Raw genomic sequence first — 25439 nt, forward strand, 5'->3', positions numbered from 1 at the left:
CCTCCCTAACAGGAAGTGCAAGAGGATCACCCAAGCAGAGCTGCTATATAGCTCCTCCCCTCTACGTCATACCCAGTCATTCGACCGAACCAAACGAGAAAGGAGAAACTATAGGGTGCAGTGGTGACTGGAGTTCAATTTAAAATTTAGACCTGCCGTAAAAAACAGGGCGGGCCGTGGACTGACTACACTACAGGAGAAAGGAATTTATCAGGTAAGCATAAATTATGTTTTCTCCTGTTAAGTGTAGTCAGTCCACGGGTCATCCATTACTTATGGGATACCAATGCCAAAGCTAGAAGTACACGGATGACGGGAGGGACAGGCAGGATCTTTACACGGAAGGAACCACTGCCTGTAGAACCTTTCTCCCAAAAACAGCCTCCGAAGAAGCAAAAGTGTCAAATTTGTAAAATTTTGAAAAAGTGTGAAGTGAAGACCAAGTTGCAGCCTTGCAAATCTGTTCAACAGAGGCCTCATTCTTAAAGGCCCAAGTGGAAGCCACAGCTCTAGTAGAATGAGCTGTAATCGTTTCAGGAGGCTGCTGTCCAGCAGTCTCATAGGCTAAACGTATTATGCTACGAAGCCAAAAAGAGAGAGAGGTAGCCGAAGCTTTTTGACCTCTCCTCTGTCCAGAATAAACGACAAACAGAGAAGAAGTTTGTCTAAAATCCTTAGTTGCCTGCAAATAAAATTTCAGGGCACGGACGACGTCCAGATTGTGCAGAAGTCGTTCCTTCTTTGAAGAAGGGTTAGGGCACAATGATGGAACAACAATCTCTTGATTGATATTCTTGTTAGTGACTACCTTAGGTAAGAACCCAGGTTTAGTACGCAGAACTACCTTGTCTGAATGAAAAATCAGATAAGGAGAATCACAATGTAAGGCCGATAACTCAGAGACTCTTCGAGACGAGGAAATAGCCATTAAAAACAGAACTTTCCAAGATAACAGCTTGATATCAATGGAATGAAGGGGTTCAAACGGAACACCTTGCAGAACGTTAAGAACTAAGTTTAAGCTCCACGGCGGAGCAACAGTCTTAAACACAGGCTTAATCCTAGCCAAAGCCTGACAAAAAGCCTGAACGTCTGGAACTTCTGACAGACGTTTGTGTAAAAGGATAGACAGAGCTGAGATCTGTCCCTTTAATGAACTAGCAGATAAGCCCTTTTCTAAACCTTCTTGTAGAAAAGACAATATCCTAGGAATCCTAACCTTACTCCATGAGTAACTCTTGGATTCACACCAATATAAGTATTTACGCCATATTTTATGGTAAATTTTCCTGGTAACAGGTTTCCTAGCCTGTATTAAGGTATCAATCACTGACTCCGAGAATCCCCGCTTTGATAGAATCAAGCGTTCAATCTCCATGCAGTCAGCCTCAGAGAAATTAGATTTGGATGTTTGAAAGGACCCTGAATCAGAAGGTCCTGTCTCAGAGGCAGAGACCATGGTGGACAGGACAACATGTCCACTAGATCTGCATACCAGGTCCTGCGTGGCCACACAGGCGCTATTAGAATCATTGATGCTCTCTCCTGTTTGATCCTGGCAATCAATCGAGGAAGCATCGGGAAGGGTGGAAACACATAAGCCATGTTGAAAACCCAAGGTGCTGTCAGAGCATCTATCAGTACCGCTCCCGGGTCCCTGGACCTGGATCCGTAACAAGGAAGCTTGGCGTTCTGGCGAGACGCCATTAGATCCAGATCTGGTTTGCCCCAATGATGAAGCAGTTGGGCAAACACCTCCGGATGAAGTTCCCACTCCCCCGGATGAAAAGTCTGGCGACTTAGGAAATCCGCCTCCCAGTTCTCCACGCCTGGGATGTGGATCGCTGACAGGTGGCAAGAGTGAGACTCTGCCCAGCGAATTATCTTTGAGACTTCCATCATCGCTAGGGAACTCCTTGTCCCTCCCTGATGGTTGATGTAAGCCACAGTCGTGATGTTGTCCGACTGAAACCTGATGAACCTCAGAGTTTCTAACTGAGGCCAAGCCAGAAGAGCATTTAAAACTGCTCTTAATTCCAGAATGTTTATTGGAAGGAGTCTCTCCTCCTGAGTCCATGATCCCGGAGCCTTCAGGGAATTCCAGACAGCGCCCCAACCTAGCAGGCTGGCGTCTGTTGTTACAATCGTCCAATCTGGCCTGCTGAAGGGCATCCCCCTGGACAGATGTGGCCGAGAAAGCCACCATAGAAGAGAATCTCTGGTCTCTTGATCCAGATTTAGCATAGGGGACAAATCTGAGTAATCCCCATTCCACTGACTTAGCATGCACAATTGCAGCGGTCTGAGATGCAGGCGTGCAAAAGATTCTATGTCCATTGCCGCTACCATTAAGCCGATTATCTCCATGCATTGAGCCACTGACGGGTGTTGAATGGAATGAAGGACACGGCAAGCATTTAGAAGCTTTGATAACCTGTCCTCTGTCAGGTAAATTTTCATTTCTACAGAATCTATAAGAGTCCCTAAGAAGGGAACTCTTGTGAGTGGCAATAGAGAACTCTTTTCTACGTTCACCTTCCACCCATGCGACCTTAGAAATGCCAGAACTAACTCTGTATGAGACTTGGCAGTTTGGAAACTTGACGCTTGTATCAGAATGTCGTCTAGGTACGGAGCTACCGCTATTCCTCGCGGTCTTAGTACCGCCAGAAGAGAGCCCAGAACCTTTGTAAAGATTCTTGGAGCTGTAGCTAACCCGAAGGGAAGAGCTACAAACTGGTAATGCCTGTTTAGGAAGGCAAACCTTAGATACCGGTAATGATCCTTGTGAATCGGTATGTGAAGGTAGGCATCCTTTAAAATCCACTGTGGTCATGTACTGACCCTCTTGGATCATAGGTAAGATGGTCCGAATAGTTTCCATTTTGAACGATGGAACTCTTAGGAATTTGTTTAGGATCTTTAAGTCCAAGATTGGTCTGAAGGTTCCCTCTTTTTTGGGAACCACAAACAGATTTGAGTAAAACCCTTGTCCGTGTTCCGACCGCGGAACTGGGTGGATCACTCCCATTAGTAAAAGGTCTTGTACACAGCGTAGAAACGCCTCTTTCTTTATCTGGTTTGCTGACAACCTTGAAAGATGAAATCTCCCTTTTGGAGGAGAAGCTTTGAAGTCCAGAAGATATCCCTGAGATATGATCTCTAACGCCCAGGGATCCTGGACATCTCTTGCCCAAGCCTGGGCGAAGAGAGAAAGTCTGCCCCCCCACTAGATCAGTTTCCGGATCGGGGGCCCTCACTTCATGCTGTCTTAGGGGCAGCAGCAGGTTTTCTGGCCTGCTTGCCCTTGTTTCAGGACTGGTTAGGTTTCCAGCCCTGTCTGTAGCGAGCAACAGTTCCTTCCTGTCTTGGAGCGGAGGAAGTTGATGCTGCTCCTGCCTTGAAGTTACGAAAGGCACGAAAAATTAGACTGTTTAGCCCTTGGTTTGGCCCTGTCTTGAGGCAGGGGCATGGCCCTTACCTCCAGTAATGTCAGCGATAATTTCTTTCAAACCGGGCCCGAATAATGTCTGCCCTTTGAAAGGAATGTTAAGCAATTTAGATTTAGAAGTCACATCGGCTGACCAGGATTTAAGCCACAGCGCCCTACGCGCTTGAATGGCGAATCCGGAGTTCTTAGCCGTGAGTTTAGTTAAATGTACTACGGCATCAGAAATAAATGAATTAGCTAGCTTAAGGACTTTAAGCTTGTCTATAATCTCATCCAATGGAGCTGTGCTAAGGGTCTCTTCCAGAGACTCAAACCAGAATGCTGCCGCAGCCGTGACAGGCGCAATGCATGCAAGGGGTTGTAATATGAAACCTTGCTGAACAAACATTTTCTTAAGGTAACCCTCTAACTTTTTATCCATTGGATCTGAAAAAGCACAGCTATCCTCCACCGGGATAGTGGTGCGCTTGGCCAGAGTAGAAACTGCTCCCTCCACCTTAGGGACCGTCTGCCATAAGTCCCGTGTGGTGGCGTCTATTGGAAACATTTTTCTAAATATAGGAGGGGGAGAAAAAGGCACACCGGGTCTATCCCACTCCTTGTTAACAATTTCTGTAAGCCTTTTAGGTATAGGAAAAACGTCAGTACACGCCGGGTACCCGCAAAATATTTATCCAGCCTACATATTTTCTCTGGAATTGCAACCGTGTTACAATCATTCAGAGCCGCTAATACCTCCCCTAGTAATACACGGAGGTTCTCAAGCTTAAATTTAAAATTTGAAATGTCTGAGTCCAGTTTACTTGGATCAGATCCGTCACCCACAGAATGAAGCTCTCCGTCCTCATGTTCTGCAAATTGTGACGCAGTATCAGACATGGCTCTATTATTATCAGCGCACTCTGTTCTTACCCCAGAGTGATCGCGTTTACCCCTAAATTCTGGCAATTTAGATAGTACTTCAGTCATAACATTAGCCATGTCTTGCAAAGTGATTTGTATGGGTCGCCCTGATGTACTTGGCGCCACAATATCACGCACCTCCTGAGCGGGAGGCGAAGGTACTGACACGTGAGGAGAGTTAGTCGGCATAACTTCCCCCTCGTTGTCTGGTGAAATTTTCTTTACATGTACAGATTGGCTTTTATTTAAAGTAGCATCAATGCAATTAGTACACAAATTTCTATTGGGCTCCACATTGGCTTTTAAACATAGTGAACAAAGAGATTCATCTGTGTCAGACATGTTTAAACAGACTAGCAATGAGACTAGCAAGCTTGGAAAATACTTTTCAAATAAATTTACAAGCAATATAAAAAACGCTACTGTGCCTTTAAGAAGCACAAAAAAACTGTCACAGTTGAAATAACAATGAACCAAATTAGTTATAGCAACCAAATTTTCACAGTAAATGTATTAAGTTAGCAAAGGATTGCACCCACCAGTAAATGGATGATTAACCCCTTAATACCCAAAAACGGATAACAATTTAATATTAACGTTTTTATCACAGTCAAAACACACTCTCACAGGTCTGCTGTGAGTGATTACCTCCCTCAAAACTAGTTTTGGAGACCCCTGAGCTCTGTAGAGACGTCCTGGATCATGGAGGAAGAATAGGGAGACTGTGACTAAATTTTTACTGCGCAATAAAGCGCTAAAATAGGCCCCTCCCACTCATATTACAACAGTGGGGAAGCTCAGTAAACTGATTTTATTCAGAAACAAACGACAGCCATGTGGTAAAAGTCATGCCCATAAAGTTTTATCACCAAGTACCTCAGAAAAAAACGATTAACATGCCAGTAAACGTTTTTAAAAAAGAAATTATGAAATGTTATTAATAAGCCTGCTGCTAGTCGCTTTCACTGCAGTGTAGGCTCAAATATTACTTAAATATAGACAGTATTTTCTTAGTGAAATTCCATTCCCCAGAAATACCTCAGAGTATACATACATACATATCAGCCTGATACCAGTCGCTACTACTGCATTTAAGGCTGCACTTACATTACATCGGTATTAGCAGTATTTTCTCAGTCAATTCCATTCCTTAGAAAATAATATACTGCAACATACCTCCTTGCAGGTGAGCCCTGCCTGCTATCCCCTGTTCTGAAGTTACCTCACTCCTCAGAATGGCCGAGAACAGCAAGTGGATCTTAGTTACGACCGCTAAGATCATACACAAACTCAGGTAGATTCTTCTTCTAATGCTGCCTGAGAAGAAAAACACACTCCGGTGCCGTTTAAAATAACAAACTTTTGATTAAAGAAATAAAAACTAAGTTTAACAACCACAGTCCTCTCACACGTCCTATCTATTAGTTAGGTGCAAGAGAATGACTGGGTATGACGTAGAGGGGAGGAGCTATATAGCAGCTCTGCTTGGGTGATCCTCTTGCACTTCCTGTTAGGGAGGAGATATAATCCCATAAGTAATGGATGACCCGTGGACTGACTACACTTAACAGGAGAAAAAAAAACTTTCATGAATCAGATAGGGAATGTAATTTTTTTAATTTTTTTTTTAATTTTTTTCCAATTTACTTTTATCACCAATTTTTCTTTGTTCTCTTGGTATTCTTAGTTGAAAGCTTAACCTAGGAGGTTCATATGCTAATTTCTTAGACCTTGAAGGCCGCCTCTTAAGAATGCATTTTAACAGGTTTTTCACCACTAGAGAGTGTTAGTTCATGTTTTTCATATAGATAACACTGTGCTCATGCATATGAAGTTACCTGGGAGCCATCACTGACTGGCTAAACTGCAAGTCTGTCAAAAGAACTGAAATAAAGGGGCAGTTTGCAGAGGCTTATATACAAGATAATCACAGAGGTAAAAAATATATCAATATAACTGTGTTGGTTATGCAAAACTAGGGAATGGGTAAAAAATTGATTATTTATCTTTTAAAACAATAACAATTCTGGTGTAGACTGTCCCTTTAAAGGACTGTTAAATACAAAAGAATTACATAAATTAACAAAAGCATAGTAAAAAGATAATGCAATAGCACTTGTTCTAAATTTCAAATCAGCAGATTTTTTTGTTAATGAGAAATTTGACATTTCTTCAATTTACCCACTGCCAGTGACAGCCATCAGCAAATCAGATGCATATATACACTGTGAATTCTTGCACTTGCTCAGTAGGGGCTGATACCTCAGAAAGTGTGTATATATAAAAATAATCACAGTTTGATAATAAGTACATTGCAAAGTTGATTAAAATTGTGTCCATATAAAAATATCACCTGAGAATGTTTCTTTTGAAATGATCTAAGATCCTTAATTTTCCTACGTAACATTCTCATATAAAAAGCAGCTAAACAAAAATGCAGGGGTAGTTGGTAAGTTTTCCTTAGGAAAATAAGTGAAGAGTTGAAGATTTAGGTAAATAATTTATTTCTATTTACCTTGGCCTACTCTAGTCCCCCGGGCCAATGAAGAACTACTAAAGAAATAACTTCAAGGGTGAGAAGAAAAAGAAAGCCCACAGAAACCAAGCAAAATCATTCTGAAAAATAAACACATTTTGTAGCCAAAACAGAATGCAGAACATTTCAGCCAAATTTATCAGCATCTGCAGAAACATTGTCAGGTAATTACTGTGGTTTCAGAAATGTAAACACACAAAACAGATAACATCTTCAACTGGTTGAGGTGATGCACTACAAGATTTACCAGGAAATTGTACTTTTCCGTGGTAAACGGTGTAAGATATCCATATGGAATGACAAGAAGCTTGTGAGTCTGCATCCAGTCTTAGCCCTGGCTAGTTAGATTAAAACAAATTGGACCATATTTAAAGCGTAATGTTGCTTCCCCATTTATATGCTTCTTGCAGTATCAAAATGCCTTGAGGTACACAAGACTCTGATAGTGCATTCAACAAATCAAGCACTGGCCAGAAAACTGCTTTGTCCTGATGAAAAAAATCCAAATGGGAGTATGAGAGGAAACCCATGGGGCTCAGTAACATATTTAGTTTAAGCAAGAGAGAAACCATCTTCTGCATGAGGTATAAAAAAACCTATCAATCCACTTGCTTAAAACTTCAAAGTACTAGTAGTAAAAACCACTCAGGAATTAATTTATCTCTCATCAGAAGTGGGAAGAAGGTACATTTAGGCTGATATTGCAATATTTCCACTTCCCTTGCCCAATATGGCATCATACCCCTGATAAATGCATTGATGTGAAAGTAGCCACACATAGGGACCAATTATCTAAAGTTCTCCACTCTGGCAAGATTATCTAAGAGGTATTTGTGAGTACTTCAATATCCCTCATGGAATTGTATAAAAGTAAATGTTAGCATAAGAGCTGTTTATCTCACTATACAGGTTCCGGATGTGAAGCTCAAAAAAGCCCCCAAAGATTTTGAGTGATTTCTCTCCATGTCAGCAAGTTTATAATAATCAGGCCCATAATTACCTCTAAAAAATGTGGGAAGCAACATCAGAGCTGCATTGGTGCCAACAATGGAACAGGGCACCTGAGAACAAAATGAAGAGAAAAAAAAAAAAAAAATGGTGTTGCTGGGACCCTACTGGACAGACAATCCTGAGTTATGTATCCTGTAAATAGAGAATATTTTACTGCAAACTCACCACATATGGTAGTTTTCTTCTAGTATATATATATATATATATATATTTATTTTTTAAATCTGATTTAAAATGAATATGGCCTTTTCCCTTCTTGGTGACACATGATGCTAATCTGTTCCTGATTCAGGAGATCAGAAACTAACCCCACTAATTATCATACTAATTATTAGATAAATCAAATTATAGCTCAGGAATTTCCATCTTGATTCAGTGGTTTTCCAGTTAATCAGGTCAACTAACAATGCAGAAAAGGTTCTCCTTGATTCAACCTATGCAGCTAACATTTTATTCATTATTTTAAAGGGACATGAAACCCAAACATGGTCTTTCTTGATTCAGATAAAGCATGAGATTTTAAACAACGTTCCAATTTACGTCTATTTTTAATTTTGCTTCATTCTTTTGATTTCCTTTGAAGGTGCAGAAATGCACTACTGGGAACTAGCTAAACACATTAATAAACCAATGACAAGAGGCATATATGTGCAACAACCAATCAGCCACTAGCTCCCAGCTCTTAGGCCTACTTAGGTATAATTTTCACAATGGATACCAATAAAACAAAGCATATTAGATACTAGAAGTAAATTAGAAAGTTGCTTAAATTTGTATGCTGTATCTGACTCATGAAAGAAAACGTTAGGGTTTCTTGTGCCTTTAAGTTTGGATTCATCCACAAATAAAAGCCTACATACCTGATGCCTTAAATTCCATGTTGTGAGATTTATGTCTTTTTCTTGGATTGTTGGGAGTCTTTCTTTGTGAGCTTGGCTAAAAAGTACATACGGAAATTAGTCTCCAAATCATACAACTTACAGTTCTTACAGGAACACTGTACTATATAAGTTGTTTTGCCTTAATGTGCTCCAAATTACTTGTTATACCTACTGCAGAGTATTCAATCTATGGGAAAGTGTTTCTTTGTGTTTATTTTTGTATTTGAAATAACTGTTTTGGTCATTAAAACCATTCCCATGTCCATAAAAATGCAAGTAAGGCAGACTAGCTAATAATATCTAAGTTAGGTATTGAAATGCTAATAATTATGACTGGCGCGAGTTGTATGAGCACAACCGCCCATTTCATATACAAAAAAACCCTAACTACCACAGGGAGATTAATAAGTGCTATTGACTTCTCTTTACACAGCTTTTCTACAGGGAAAATGTTTGTTACTCAGTTTAGATGGAAATACATCAGGCAAAAATAGATTTTTCATATAATAGAACAAAGGTGTTTTAAAACCATTACATACATTCCAGAAGGTGAAATGTAGCACTAGAAACACATTAAAAGGGAAGTACTTTCAGTCCAACCTTAGGCATACATAGTTACCAAGGTTGAGTTAACTATATTTATGCTGGATGTTTTTATATGGTTGCAAAAGAATCTCCAATAAACTTCAAGAATGTATGATGTATGTAAAGAACGATGGAAGAGTTTACTTTAAGGTTCTGGGTTAATATAAATTAAACTATAAAGTATACATGTTATATGTCTGTTGTTTTCCAAATGTTCATATTTATTGGAAGAATTTAGAGCTTTACCGGTGTTAAGTTATAAAAACACATTACATATCCCTACTCCCCGTGCAGACTTTTTAACAAAACTAACTCAGTGTAGCATGAAACGCACATAGCCAAACATTTACCTCACTTTTGGATGCTTTTCTTTTACTTTTATTAGCATTTTCAGTAGCCAGAGATGATTGTGCTTCTTCTTGGAATAAAGTGCGACTTCTAGAGCCTCGACCAGATATCGCTTTTGAATCAATCTTTTTTGCAGAAGCAGCTAAGACAGACGAGCGCTTAGATTCAGTTTCCTGAGATCCCACCTTCTGGGGTGTCTGGAAGTAAAGAACACTGTAAATGCCTTTACTATTATATATATATATATAAATAAAACTCACTTGAAACCGATGCAGGATATCTGTAAAAAGCCGACTAGAAAATGTCACATGAACAGCTCTATGTAAAAAAGGAAATTATTTTATCTCAAACTTTCCTTTAAAAACTTTTACTTCTTTTATAGTTTTTGGGTTTTATGAAACCCAAAAAATTTTCTTTGGTGATTTAGACGGAACATTCAATTTTAAAAAAGCCTCAAATTTTCTTCTATCATTAAATTTGCTTTGTTCCCATTGTATTCTTTGTTGAAGAGATACCAGTTGGTAGGTGTCTGGATCACTACATGGCAGGAAATTGGGCCGATATTTAGTGCTCCTGCAAATAGATTACATTTTTGCAAAACTGCTGCAATATATTGCTACAGGCATGTGCACATTCCTGAACTCTTCAACAAAAAATACTGAGAACAAAGAAAATTAGAAATGGAAATAAATGTGAAAGTTGTTTAAAATTGCATGCTCTATCTGAACCATGAAAGAAAAATCAGGGTGCTTTTCCCGGGACTTTCAAGGAAGTGTGCATCTGGCATGTGTCACTATTTCCCTCCTCAGTTTTAGTTCACTATGAAAACTTATGGTGAAATTCCACGAGATTACAGTAAAGTATGAACTTGGCCCTGATTATGCTGAATAGCTGGGCTTTTTTTCACCATGCATACAACAGTAAAAAGAGCTGAAAAATAACTTTTATCAAGCACTTACACTGGTGAGCTGAAGAAATTCTGAGGTAAAATGTCTTCTTTTTTTACATAGAGATGTTAATGTGATATTTTCTAGTCAGCTTTTAACAAATACGCTGCATCACTTTCAAGTGATTTAATATAGGATTAACTTCCCTTTAAATGAAAAGCTGCATATTAAGAAGACACAACATATCCAACAGCTAGAAACATAACATGTAACAAGTTCTAAAAATGACCATCTTGCCAAAACTGTAAATTCAAATGCTACCTCAAACTAAAATTGTACAAGGGTCAAATGTCACAAAAATAAATGATACAATCTTTACTTACCTGCTTTGGGGTCTCTAGGGCAGTGTTTTTTTGGGTTGTGCTGTTAGTTGATGATTCATTGTTTTTGTTTTTAGAGATAGAACTCTGAGGAATGCTAAAATATTAAAAGCAGAAGTGTTGAATAAATATTTCAGGACATGAAATGGAACCTAACAGCAATAAAGATTGTAACTGTTATGCAACATACAGTGTCAATAATTAGTTCTCTAAGTTCCACAAGATAAGCCCAGTGCACCTGTAAAAGTGCTTCCAGCCTTGTCATCAAGTGTCACTGAAAGGCTAGGATCTGTGGCTGTACCAGGTATAGCAGAAGTAATAAAATTGAGGTGTCCAATTAATTGTTTACACTACCCTAAGGTAGTGGATATTATCACATTCTGGTCCCCTGGTACATTTTCATGATTCAGATACAGGTAAATTGTAAAGTTTGCTTTCCTTAGTATCCTTTGCAGAAAATGTGTTTCATTCCATTAGAGCATATCTAGATATACTCGGCTGTGTGAATGTATCTAAAGCACCGTTTGTCTAAAGCATTTTGTAGCAACAATGTTTTATACATATTGTGCTCATGAACTTTGTGCAGCAATTTGAAGGACCAAAATGAAGGGTTAAACACCTTTTTGGGGGATCTTTCCATTTTCTTAGCCTTCATATTTTTATATCTTTATCCTAGTATGTGTACTCTAGACTTTAGCAAATAATATCAGCAGGTACCTTTTACATTGCAAGGACCTGCAAGTATTTTTTCTGATGGGCGATAGTTCTTATTGGCACCTCTTAAACCTGCTTTCTGTCTTTCCTAACTTTTTCTGGCTCTCTCCTTTGCTCAGCTATACGTAAACTGAGTGGGGAGAGGAGGTGAGAGGGATTAAAGCTCTTGTGAGTGTTCTTGACCTCCTCCTAGTGGTAGTAACATGTAGGATATATTTCCCGACACCTATGAACTCTCCTCATCCCAAAATAAATAAATTTATCAGTAAGTATAAATTCTGTTTTGCACATTGTAATTATAGCTACTTTCCAAAAAACTACTATATTAAACCTATGCAAATACGAAGACAACTAGATAAATGGATATAAAGCACAATGTCTTTTCAGAATAGATCACCTTGTGCCTGGGAACTTCCTAGCAGATGGAATACGTGGAAGTTGCTGAGGTGACTTTTCTTTACATGCCTCTTTCTCCAGAGCGTCGTCACCTTCAGCATAAACAGCGGTGCTGTGCAAAGGAGGGTCTAGAGAAGAAAGAACACAATAAAAAAACATAAAATGCTTACCAGATCATTTCCTTTTCTTCTGTACAGGGAGAGTACAAAGCAGCATTCCTTACTTGTGAGAAATACTGAACCTGGCCACCAGGAGGAGACAAAGACACCCCAGCCAAAGGCTTAAATACCTCCCCCACTTCCCTCATCCCCCAGTCATTCTGCCGAGAGAACAAGGAACAGTAGGAGAAACATCAGGGTGAAAAGGTGCCAGAGGAACAATTTAAATTTTAGGACCACCCATCGGAGAACACGGGTGGGAGCTGTGGACTCTCCCTGTACAGAAGGAGAGGAAATTATCTGGTAAGCATAATTTATGTTTTCCTTCTTAATACAGGGAGAGTCCACAGCTGCATTCCTTACTTGTGGGAAACTATACCCAAGCTCCAGAGGACACTGAATGCTAACGGGAGGGCAGAAAGGAGAGGCGGCCCCCATCTGAAGGCACCACAGCCTGCAAAACCCTTTCTCCCGAAGGCTGCTTCAACAGCCAAAATTTGATAAAAAATTTGGAAAAAGAATGAAATGAGGACCAAGAAGCCGCCCAACAATTCAGATCCATAGAGGCCTCATTTCTGAGACCCAAGAGGACGTCACTGCTCTCGAACTGAGCCGTAAACCTCTGTGGAGGCTTATGTCTTGCTGTCTCAAATGCCAAGCGGATGACACTCCTCAACTAAAAAATAAGGAAGACGAAAATGCCTTCTGAGCCTTACGCTTCCCAAAGAGACAATAAACAGATAAATCTGTCTATTCCTATGTAGACTGAAGATAGAACCTCAAGGCACGACACCATATTAAGTAGTAAACTTTTCCTTTGACAAGAAGGAATAGGACATACTAAATGAACCACAATTTTTCAATTTAAATTGTGATTGACACACCCTTAGGAGAAAAACCTAACTAGGTTCATAGAACAACCTGATAATCGAGAAAAACCCAGATAAGGAGGGAACGCATAGCAAGGCTTCAATCTCGTAGACTACTGCACGCAGAAGTAATCCTTAGATGGAAAGGATCATCTAAGATAAAAACTTATGCATAGGTACAAAGGTAGCCCAATGCAAAACCCTAAGAACAAGATCAAAGCTCCAAGAAGGAACATCAGATTGACAAACCGGCCTGATTGCAGTCAGAGCCCTAGCAAAAACTGTACGTCCGGAAGTTCAATGAACCTCTTGTGCAAAAAAAACCAGACAGGGCCAAAACTGTCCTAACAAGGAAACTAAACTAGCTAAGAAGGCCCTTCTCCAGACCATCCTGGAGGAAGGAAAGAATCCTGGCAGGCAAGAGTAGTGTGCCAGGACGAACTACACTCTTCACAGCAGAAGGGGTCCTCCACACCTATGATAGATGACGAATGACCAGCTTGCGCACTTGAAGGAGAGGACCATAACCTCTCAGAAAAACTTCTCTAGGCTAAGACTAAACGTCGTCATCTCGCAGTCCGCCTAGAGGAATAAGATTTGATGAAGTAAAGGGGCCCTGTTCCAACAGATCCCTGAGACAAGGTAAACTTCATGGAGGTGAAAGCCACTACACCGCAAACTACGATTACGCGGGTGCAACAGAGCAATCAGTATCACTGATGCCTGCTCCTGCTAGGTTCGAGCCATCACTCGAGGAAAGGGTGAAATGGCAGAAAAAGAAAAAATTGTATTGAACCTCCAAAGCACTGATAATGTATCCATTAGCTCCACTTGAGGATCCCTGAACTACGACCCATTTCCTGTTTCTCATTCGGCGCCCCCTTCCAGATACAAATATCTGAAAACCCCTTGGATGGAGAACTTATCCCCAAGTAAAGGGAATGTCTGAAGAGAACATTCGTCCCGGAAGACCACATTCGGTGAGTGAATCGCTGACAGCTATCAGTAGTAAGCCTCCGCCCACTACCCAACCCGAGATACCACCCTTATCACTAGGGTATCTCTCGTTCTCAGAAGTAGATCCAAGCCACTGAGTGTAAAAGGCTGGCTAGATCCCTATACTGGGACAAACCCATATACCAAACCTTCAGAGCCAAAAGATTGCCTGAAGATCCAAAAGAAAAATGGGAGAGGAAAGATTCCTGTCCCCCTTAGGCAAGTCCTCACCAACCTGACGGACCTGGGACCGAAGTCAAAACCGCCCCGGGTGATTTAAGGAAGATGTCCCACAGGGCAGGAAGAACTTGATATGAACAATGGAGAGCTATTCTACCAACCAGTAGCCCAGGTTAATCTTCAGACAGATTCGCTTCAGCATAATCCGTATCTCGGTTGGCGTGAGACCTGGTAAAGGTAATGAAGTCCATATGAACCCCATGACAAGTCATCACCCCCCAGCACCGAACTAGTGATGTGAAGGCGGTCTGGAGAACACTCTAAAGGAACGTCTACCTGGCTATAAGGCTAATTTGGCATCCAGGGAACTACCAGAGCATATACCAGAGAACTTTGGTCTAGATCCATCTCTGAGGATCGAGGAAGACAGATGAAATCCCTAAAAGTCTTCTATCAGACAAGACGATGGTAAGTAAACCAGAATCGTCAAGACAAGGGGAGCCACCGATAAATCTATATCTGGTCCCTGCCAAAATGAACCCCAGATCCTAAAAAAAAATTCTAGGATCAGAAGCGAGGTTAAAAACAAAATACTGGAAGAGCCGGTCCTTAAGAAGCAGAATTTCCCAAAAGAGGAATGAAAAGGAAATATATCCTTCCTCGATAGTGATCCTGCACTGTTCCTCTCGAACAAAAGGTAGAGAGAACCTTATATTCTCCCCCTAAAAGAAGGAGACATGATAAGCTTTGCTTAAGTTCCTGTAAGGCTCTCACCTTCACAATAATTAAATATATAGTTCTGAATTTATGGTTTTGTAGCTAGCTAAACAATCCCAGATAAAATGTAAATAAATCTGGGTGATACTTATATAGCAGAATACTAAATTGTAGTATGTTAAATTATAATGAAACATATCAGTTAAATATGTCCAATATAAAATGTAACAACTCTGAAGGCAGAGAAAATGTGCTACCAATTGTAAAAGTTTGACTGTAAATCAAGATTAGTACATTTAGTATGGATAGGATGAACTGCAATGAGCTTATGGTTAAGTTAAAAAATAAGATGAGACAAACACGCTTAGATATGTAGAAATTGTTATGTGAATGATCAGGTGTAAAGGAAACAATTGACATACGGCAGCTGGTATATTCACTCAGAGCTGGTTAATATGGTAAGTAATGTCCAAATGTTATAAGCAAAAGATACTTGCGGTTGCAGTGATACAAACACTATAAAGTTTACGATGTGTTGATGGATTCAAAGCAATTGGGAATGTATTCACATATGATGAAAGTACTCCATAGAAGCAGCGTTCAGGTCAGAGCAGCGGAAGCATCCGGAAAGCTTCAGGAGTGAGAAGCAACTGATTCGATGTGAACAATGGTCATAGGTCACTTAGTGGAGAGCAGCTGAGCACACAGGTGCGGTAGATCCAATAAAGAGATACTGAAGAGTAGTTCCGTAGAAAGCAATACAATAACACAGCATACAAAATACAAAGTTAATAAGTGATAAAGAGAATAAGATAAATTCTCATAGAGACAAAAGTTAGGCTTGAGTTGAAAATGAAAGGTAACACCAAACAGACTTCAATAATCAGGCAACATTGTAGTGTTGCTATTGGCTTTAAACAGGGTGTACCCGATAATGGAAGGAGTGAGATTTAAAGAGACATGACAGTTTCATAGAACCCAAAAGGACGGGAGATCCCTCCCTCTATTGGATCCCGAAACAGCAGTTTGAAAATATTCCAAACCTCACACTGCGATAGGTACCAGGACAATGACTCCAAAGGAGAACTAAAGCCCTCATCCACCTGAAAGGCTTCCCTCTCTCTGTCAGAAAGACATGATCAAGAGAAGGAAAACTGCCCTGGAAGGCTGGATGTGAAGTCGACCTCTAGGATCACTGGATCCTATATAAGGGACGCCTATCCAAGATAAGACCTAAAAACAGGTCCCTCCTTTTATCTAGGATAGATGGACCTGCTCTGCCTGGACCTATTCCAGGACTGAGTCAGCCCCAAACACCACCTTAATAACTCAGGTCAACATAGTAAAACCGCAAAATGAACTCCTCTCAAGCAGAAAGAAAGAGTAGACTAAATAGACATATCTGTCAGAGCAACTCAAGGACTAAACCTGAAGTTCCAGCCTATGGATTTAGAAGTCTGTGAATAATCCAGACAAAGAAGTATAAGCTGCAATGGCTTAATTCTGTCTCAAAAATATTGAGGGAACCATCACCTCGAACTGAGACTGAGATGCTTCCAAAGGAAGCCTCCAGAAAATGTGACAACCTAAGTCGTCATAATCTAAATATCCCATATGATGAAACGTCTTCCTAAAATGAGTTCCCTCAATAACCAAGAGCTCTACGAAAAAACTATCCTTAAACGGAATAGAAAGGTAATAGGTAGGCGCACAAAAAAGTGATAGCCAAAAAGGAATGTGCACGATACAAACCCCCCTATAGAGCTCGGAACTGGGATTCTAAAAGAAAACAAAAAAGAAATAGACGAGAAAGGATAGGATCTCCATCCTTCTCCACCCATCTAATCAAGATCGCTATCTGATTTAGAGGTGAGAGATTCGACTGGCAGATCAATACTAGGAATCTCTAACATAGCCAAAACTTCTTCCAGAAGCCAGCGCAGGCATGCCACTCTAAATCTAAATCCACTTCAGTAGGAGGAATCAAATCAGCAGACTCCGACCCTGGAGGTCCTACCTTTGAAGCCTCAGAGGGAACCGCATCCTCATATGACTGATCAGATACAATCGTCAATTAGCACGACGGTCCCCGGGCAGGAGTGCATGGATTAACCCTTCGCTTGCACATAGCAGGAAGAGGCAAAATCTCTAAGGCCGTAGACATGGCCTTGCGGAACTGCGCAGTAACATCTGGTGGAAAAAAGCCCCCTTCAGGCAAAGGATCAGCGGTACCTGGGGAAATTGCATGTTTAGGAACAGAAGATTCTAGGGAACACACCTCACAGGACGAGAAATCCTTAGAGGCAGACGGCTCAGTGGTCTCCAACATCTCAACATTGGTGGATGAGAACACCCTGTTGCGGCATACAGAACATAATTCAGAGGGCTGGACTCATAACAATATACACAGGTATCAAATTCTGTATTAGAGGGATCCCCCTCTAAAATATCAGAATCCTCCATAACTCGTCTAATTTAAATTATAGAAAAAACAACTGGCACCTTATACCCCTAATGGCTGGGGAACTCACCACCTCCTATGACCCAGACAGATAGATAAACTCACTCCTCTCTGCAGACACTCGGTCAGGAATAGGAAAACGTGACCACTCACGGTCACACGGTGCATCATGCAGGACCGCCCCTGCTAAGGAAAAGCACGCCAGTTTAATAAAACTGCGCAGCTCTCAAATATTAATAAAAAATAACCTGTATGTTCCGTATCAGCCTATGAGCTCAAATGTCTCCCACACATAAAGCAGCCGAAATCACATAACAAATATGATTAAAACCCCACTGTTCAATAATCCCCCTCAGAAGACAGGGTCACAGTGGGACTCCTTTTATCTTTATGGAATCAAGGGTTAATATCTCCTATCATTAACATATGTATAAAAAATGAAACTATCTTACCAGAATCTATGCCATGGAACACAAACACGGTCCTTCAAGTTTGACAGACTGTAGCATCGCTTCTGACATAGACTTTAGTGAAGAAAAGCAGGCAGCGAAACTTGTCAACGCTGATTGCTTAGAAGCTGTTTACATAAGTCTGGATGGATTCTCAGAAAGACTCTCCCTGCATCTCCAGACTCTAACTTTCATCAATTCTCTCACTGAAAGGCTGACAAGACTACTTAAAACTCTAGTCCCATATCGAAGAGTAGAGACCCTTCCTAAGGAACTGCTCCAAAATCTTCTGACACTTCTCTGCCAACCTCCTGTAACGAAAGGCAAAGAATGACTGGGGGAGGTATTTAAGCCTTTGGCTGGGGTGTCTTTGCCTCCTCCTGGTGGCCAGGTTCTGAATTCCCAAAAGTAATGAATGCAGCTGTGGGCTCTTTCCATTTATGAAGAAAATAAGGTAAAATGTACAATATACTTTAATATAAAAATATCTGTTACAATAATAAAAAGTTAGTCCATAATAGTGGCCAGGTTCAGTATTTAACGTTGACAGAAAAAGAGCGCCCTAGACAATAAAGGACTCAGCTAACACTAAAATATCCCCTCCAGGATAAATAAATGAACAGATGTAATAAAAAAGAGAGAAGTGTCAGTGCTAATCAGCTAGGGTAAAATGTGAATAAAGACTATATATAAACTGAAGACTTTGTAATAGGTGTAACAATTGAGTGTTGTGTATTCAATATAGCAACTAAAACTATGTATCTAATTTAAAAAAGGTGTATACAAAAAATAAATATGTATATTTAACAGAAAATTTAAGAACACTAGTAAGATGGGGTTAAGTGAATAATCAATATTAAATAATAATACAGGACAAAATGGGGGGGGGGGGGCGGAGCTAGCCATCAAGCAGGAGAGACGTTTCCCTGTGGAGCTGGCAATTTAGAGCTACCTTCATCATAAAGGTGTACCCTTGGATGTGCTTTACATAGGCACTAACACGCCGCCATTGCGGAATCACGCTCCAGCAGGAAGACCCCGACTACAATACCTACCTAGCCACAGAGCGCTCACAGGGCCCCACTCCGGTGCAGCAGCTCCACACCTCAGAGACAACCGGTGTAACGAAGCCTACCTGAACTGTCGGCAGTAAAGCACCTCCTCACCTCGGGTCCCTGAGTCGCAGCTGAAAGGCGGACGATCCCGGAGCCGAACCTGACTGTGGTTTGGCCCTCACCGGGTCTTGAGGAGCTTGAGGGCGATCCCTGCGGGCTGTGCGGCACCATCTGTGCTTTGGCGCGAACAGTCGCCATTTTGAGGCCTAAGTCTGTGAGGCGCTGCCGGGCCGTACATGAAGTGCCAGCTCCAGAACCCTTCAGAGATCACCGGAAGGAGAGGTAAGAGGGTTTAAAAACACCTAATAATTACATCTGCCCTCTCACACTGCGATAAAACCCCAGGGACCGGGACAATTATTTCCCAGTAATTAACGGAGTACCTCCAATATACTCTTACAAGCGGCTCTGGCCCCTAAACTGCATGTGCTGTCTGTCATCCTAACCGGACTATACCTTGAGCCATTAGCATATTAAGCACTGCTCATTTGCTATACTAAGGCAGCCAGGCTATTCTGCATTTCATGGTTGCTTAGTGTGGGGGACAGAACATTCACATACTGGGCAGCCCACGGACATTTATCTCCTTAATCTGACCAAGCAAACATCCCTACTCTGAGGACTCTCCTGAAGCAAGGGCTATTTGTTAATCACATTGGGAACATTTGCAAGCAGTGAAATCAATAAAAAGCCCCCACAGGAAAATAATTTTACCAACAACCACCTCTTGGGCATCCTCTGCTGCCTGTATCCAAATTTAAAACCTGAGGGACTGCAGCCACAGTAATCTTACTCTTGCAGCCTTTTCTAAGAGTGTATCTAGTGAGCCTGTCTGAACACAATAGCCTGTTCCATTAATTGGTGTAATCACTGCTGCTGCGCCAGCCTATGTGCCTTTGGGCTCTAAGCTCAAAGTGGAGTGTTATTACTTATGACTATCTTACTAATGCTTACTTTTATTTACAGGTTCTATCTACAGTACTAGTTTTTGTAGATGCTTTCTGTATACTGTGCATACGTCTGCTTGATTTCTCTCTGCAGCTCTCATGCTTCATTTCCCTAATTTTCTCAGTGCAGTGGATATGTGTTGTGCTATTGAACATACTTAAACCAGCTTGACAATTGGTATACTCTTACGCCCCTGGCCCACCCAAGTGGCGAGCTGGTCACTTTCACCTACCCACCCCCTCCCTTTATGTAGTATCCCCTTCTCCCTCTAAATTAAGTGATAACCCATTGGCTGTGGCCTTTGACTGCTTAAGCTCCAATACTCAGGCCATATTATTTCCCATCATTTTGCCTTAATTACTTGCAGGGCCTTTGCTACCTAGTATTGTTCTAAATATTGATGTATGCTACTACTTGTCCTTATTACACTGAGTTTTCTGTGGTATTCCTGTAAGTCTCGCTACACGGGACTGGCTGCATTGGTCCCCCTCGCGCCTCCTCCTTTCCGGCCCAGCTTGTCTGGGTTGGTCACTTCCACTCCCCTTTTCCCCTTCCTCTTGGTCGTATCCCCCCTCCCTGAGGTGCGTGGGGGCTCTTTGGAGCCGTCACAATTACCGTCACACGGTCCACCTACGGGACCTTCTCTATCATAAATATACGGTTCTCATATCATGTGCAAGGTGTAATATAGGCCGAGGGCTGTGCTGGTCCCGCTCTTACAGGGTAACATTTACCGTCAATGCTCTTACTAGGTGTTGAAGTTTAACTTATGTGATAACCTACATACCTCTCTCCGTCTATGTGATTCATCCAGTGGTTCAACGATCCATGTGTGTATAAGTGGTCAGGGTGGTCCTTCATTGTAACTAACGATTCATCATCTGGTCCTCCTATTTAGCCAAATATGTTGCACTCTGCTAGAAAAAATACCAAGTCCCAAGCAGCCTCAAAAAAGACTGTGCTCGACCATTTCTCTCAACCACGCAAGGAGTCTACCCATGTGAACAAGGACGTCAGCGATCCTGAGTCGCAGGATGAGGGTTCCCAATCGAGCTCTCAGTCTGTCGCCCACCTCAATCATTACATTACCGAAAGTACCCTGCAGAAACTTTTAACAGCCCAGACCAAATCTATCACCACTGAGATTCAGAGAAGCTCAGCTGAACTTAAAAAAGAAATAATGGAAATTGGTGATCGAGTAGACTCACTTGAACGACAACAAGACGACCTAGCTACTGATCACTCGAACCTGCTAGCCTATGCGGAAAACCTAGCCGAGCAAATCTCCCAACTTGAGCTAAAACTAGCAGATATCGAGGATAGAGCTAGGAGGAACAACGTCAGGTTCAGGGGCATCCCAGAAACGGTTACCACGGGTAGCTTACAGGAGTACCTCATCTCTCTGTTCACTGCACTCTTGGGCCCGCTGGAGGGCAACATGCATTCTATGGAAAGGGCCCACAGGGCTCTCAGGCCACGTTCAGTTTCATCAGACAAGCCGAGGGATGTGGTGGTCTGCTTTCACCACTTTACCTTTAAAGACCGGTTGATGCAAGTGGCATACCGCAAACCCACCCTACCTGATGATTTCAAGGACATTCAACTCCTACCCGACCTCTCATGACATACATTGCAACAGCGAAAACTTTATGCCCCAACCAAACTGCCCCTGACAACCAGCAAGAGGTCCGCTCCAGATTGCGGGTCACAGCTCCGGAGTGGTCCATTAAAGAACAGAGGCCGAAGCGACCAAAACCTAACCCCCCTGACCACATTCTGAGGCCTCAAGCCTCTCCTACTTAAGGGTGTTGAACCACACTTAACTATCATTGCCATGTTTACATACTGTTATTCATTTATCTGTTTAATGTTATTGTATCTTGCTCTAGTTAGAGCCCGAGTATTTATATGTTTACTTAGTAACTTTGTTTCTTTCTTGCAGAAGTGCGGGACTACTAGCACTAGTCCCTCTACCTCTTAGGCAAGGTTAGCCCCCCCCCCCCCAATTTCTGGTGCCCATCCCAGGGCCCCACATAAGTGAACTACTTCCACTTGCTTCCACTTGCTTCCCTTCACACACACACCCCGACCTAATCTTTGACCCCTATTCTTCCCTCCACCTTCGTAAAAGATCTCTCAATGACCTCCCTTAGGTTCCTTACCCATAATGTTAGAGGCCTTAATACTGTGGGAAAGAGATGCCTCCTGTCCCGATCCTTGTGCCATCACAGGGCAGATGTAGCTTTTCTCCAAGAGACGCACTTGTTAGCGGACTCCCCTCCTCTCCATACATCTAGAGAATACCCAGTTTTTGAGGCATCCTCCTACGCCAAAAAAGCCAGAGGAGTAGCCATTCTAATACACAAAAGAGTGGCCTATGAACCCCTCTTCATATTTAGAGACCCTCAAGCCAGCTACCTCATTCTTATTTGCAATCTAGACCACGTCACATATACTCTGGTTTCAGTCTATCTACCGAACTCGCTCCAGCCTAGGTACCTCAAGAAAGTTCTCCTACATGTTGATAAGGTCAACCAGGGTAGAGTAATTCTTGCAGGTGATCTGAATATGGTGTGGGATGGGATGATTGATAGGAAAACCGGCCCCTCTAAAAGACTTTCCTACAGCTGCGACCCCACCAGTCGCAGATTTAGGGAACTTATGTGCCAGTTTACCTACTTCGAATTTTTGGAGGTCCTTACACCCTCTAGACAGGGACTTCACCCACTTCTCCCACCCTCACGCTACATACTCTAGGTTAGACTATTTCTTTTGTCACCCCTTGGATCTGGATCTGGTCCGCTCCGCGAGTACACATCCCTGCCCGTGGTCGGATCATAACCTTGTCACCCTAGATATAGTCTCCAGCCACACTACTAGGGCCAGAGCCCCTTGGAGGCTGCCGCACCATCTCCTTTCGGATGTCCCATTCAGAGAGGAGATCAGGAAGGAGATCCGCTTCACCCTCCAGACTAATGATACCCCAGATGTTAGCGAGAACACAATTTGGGGAGCCTTTAAGGCTACCCTTCGTGGCCTCTTCATCCGCAAGCAGGCTTACCTTAGGAAGCAGGCAGGCCTCTCCCTCTCCCAGGCACACTGTAGACTGAGGGTTCTTGAGACCCAACGACGGATCTCAGATCCCATAGCACACAAATCTGAGGTGGAAGATATTAGACGGCACATCTGCCAGCTAGAATTCCACAGGACGCAATCTTACCTCCTCCGTTTAAAACACCTCCTGTACTCCAAAGGCAATAAAGCAGATTCTCTACTTGCCAATAAAATTAGGCAACGCACGGGTGCCGCCCGCATCCACGAAATCAAGCAGGGCACACAATCCTTTAGACTCCCCTCTCAAATCGGCCAACAGTTTAATAAGTTTTACTCTGAACTCTATAATATAGGCGACGAGACGACACTTGGGAAAACCCCTTCGGAAAATATAAGCTCATTCCTCCAATCCCTAAAACTCCCCACCCTGGACAAAACTCATAAAGAAAGTATTGACACCCCGATCACTGGCCAAGAGGTCAAGAAGGTCATCAAAAAGTTGAAGTCCCTTAAAGCCCCTGGGCCAGACGGCTTTACGGCTATTTTCTACAAGACATACCTGGAAGAACTCGTCCCTATGCTCACCAGATTCTTTAACAAGGCAATGTCCACAGGGGAATTTGACAGTGAATTTTTAGAGGCCTCTATCATTACTATCCCTAAACCCAATAAAGACTTAACCATATGCGCTAATTACCGACCCATTTCACTCATCAACACTGACGTTAAGATCTACGCCAAAATTCTCGCTAGTCGATTAGCAAAATTGCTCCCAACACTTATTGACCCAGACCAAGTTGGTTTTATTCCAGGGAGAGAGGGCCCGGACAACACCAGGAGGCTCCTTGACATCCTCCTAGAAAACAAGAGACTAGATAGGCCACTCGTGGTGCTTTCTCTTGATGCTGAGAAGGCCTTTGACCGCGTCAGATGGGAATACCTCTGGCGGGTCTTAGAGAACTTTCAGTTCCCCTTGCAAATCATACGCGCAGTTAAGGCCTTATACTCCTCTCCAATAGCCTCAGTAAGAGGATTGGGATTCGATCCCACCCCCTTTTCTATCTCCAATGGCACCCGACAGGGTTGCCCCCTGTCTCCGATCCTGTTTGCGCTAGCCATGGAACCTTTGGCCGCGGAAATTAGGGCGGATAAAGAGATAACGGGAATTACCCTGCACGGTACGGTCCATAAAGTGGCCCTATTTGCCGATGACACTACCCTGTTCCTCTCCAGACCCCTGAGAGAGGTCCCGAGACTCCTCTCCCTCCTTGAGGCGTTTGGTACCATGTCGTACTATAAGTTAAACCACTCAAAATCTGAATTATTTACATCTGGATTCCCTGAAGAGATCTCCAGAAGCTTATGCGAAAAATACAAGTTTATCCCTAGCAATCGGTTTGTCTCCCACCTCGGAGTTAAATTGTCCGACTCTCTCCCCCAAATTATCGATGATAACTTCAAACCCCTATTAGCCGAGCTTCGGTCCCTGCCTATGAGGTGGAATTTCAGGTGTGTCTCCTGGTTGGGCCGCATAGCGGCCCTAAAGATGAGCTACCTTCCTAAATTTACATATGCCCTTCGCTGTCTCCCCATTAGGGTTCCCAGAACCCTTCTTATACAGTTCCAGAGCGCCTGTACCAGGTACATTTGGCAGGGCAAGCCTCCTAGAGTTGCCCATAACATTCTGCAATACCCTAGAATGCACGGCGGTGTGGCTTCCCCCTCCATTTTCAGGTATACGGATGCCGCCATGCTCACCCACATCTCCCAATGGGGAGTTAAGGGGTCAGATTGTAAATGGAGAACAATTGAACAAGCCTCCCTACCACACAATCTTGCCCTGAGGGATCTAATATGGTCGTCACCCCACTGTAGAAGGAACCTAGGCGCCACAAGCCCGATTATTCGGGAATGTCTGTCCGCCTGGGACCGCCTACGACATAACCCTAAGGTAGCTCCCCACCCGTCTCCAATTACTTCCATGGCCGGCCTCTTGTCGGGTCTACCAGACTCACACCCGATTGCTTGGGCTAAGATGAGTGTCACAAGAGTGTCGGACCTTTGGTCTACTTCTCTTCAAGTAACCTTCACCCCCTTTAACCAACTTAATGTATCACCGTCCACCCCGCCATATATGAAGTTTGAACACTCTAGGGTCATTAGCCTCCTGTCCAGATGGGGTTTCAAACCCCCTTTGCCTCGGCAACTCACCATCTGGGAAGCTAGATGGCAACAGGGGCTCAGGCTGGGCAAACCACTATCCTTACACTACACCCTCATAGAAGGTGCTGCCCCAGCTGATAAAGCTCAACACATTTTAAAATGGGAACGGAGGTTAGACTTCACGAAACCACCTGAGGAGTGGCAACGCACGCTCCTATTGACAAAGAAAACCCTTCA

At 42.6% G+C, this 25439-nt stretch overlaps 1 protein-coding gene across 1 annotated transcript in view; it reads right to left on the reverse strand.

Moving 5' to 3' along the window:
• Positions 1–25439, reverse strand: part of CENPU (centromere protein U) — a 150300-nt gene that overhangs the window by 51306 nt on the left and 73555 nt on the right. Inside the window, exons 5-8 of the mRNA XM_053703875.1 lie at positions 12094–12220; positions 10986–11079; positions 9718–9912; positions 8762–8837 (exon numbers count right to left, since the gene is read on the reverse strand). Of these exons, the coding sequence (XP_053559850.1) occupies positions 8762–8837; positions 9718–9912; positions 10986–11079; positions 12094–12220 (492 nt within the window). The remainder of the gene's footprint in view (positions 1–8761; positions 8838–9717; positions 9913–10985; positions 11080–12093; positions 12221–25439) is intronic.

Source organism: Bombina bombina, chromosome 2 (assembly GCF_027579735.1).
Source record: "Bombina bombina isolate aBomBom1 chromosome 2, aBomBom1.pri, whole genome shotgun sequence".
Classification (NCBI taxonomy): Eukaryota; Metazoa; Chordata; class Amphibia; order Anura; family Bombinatoridae; genus Bombina; species Bombina bombina.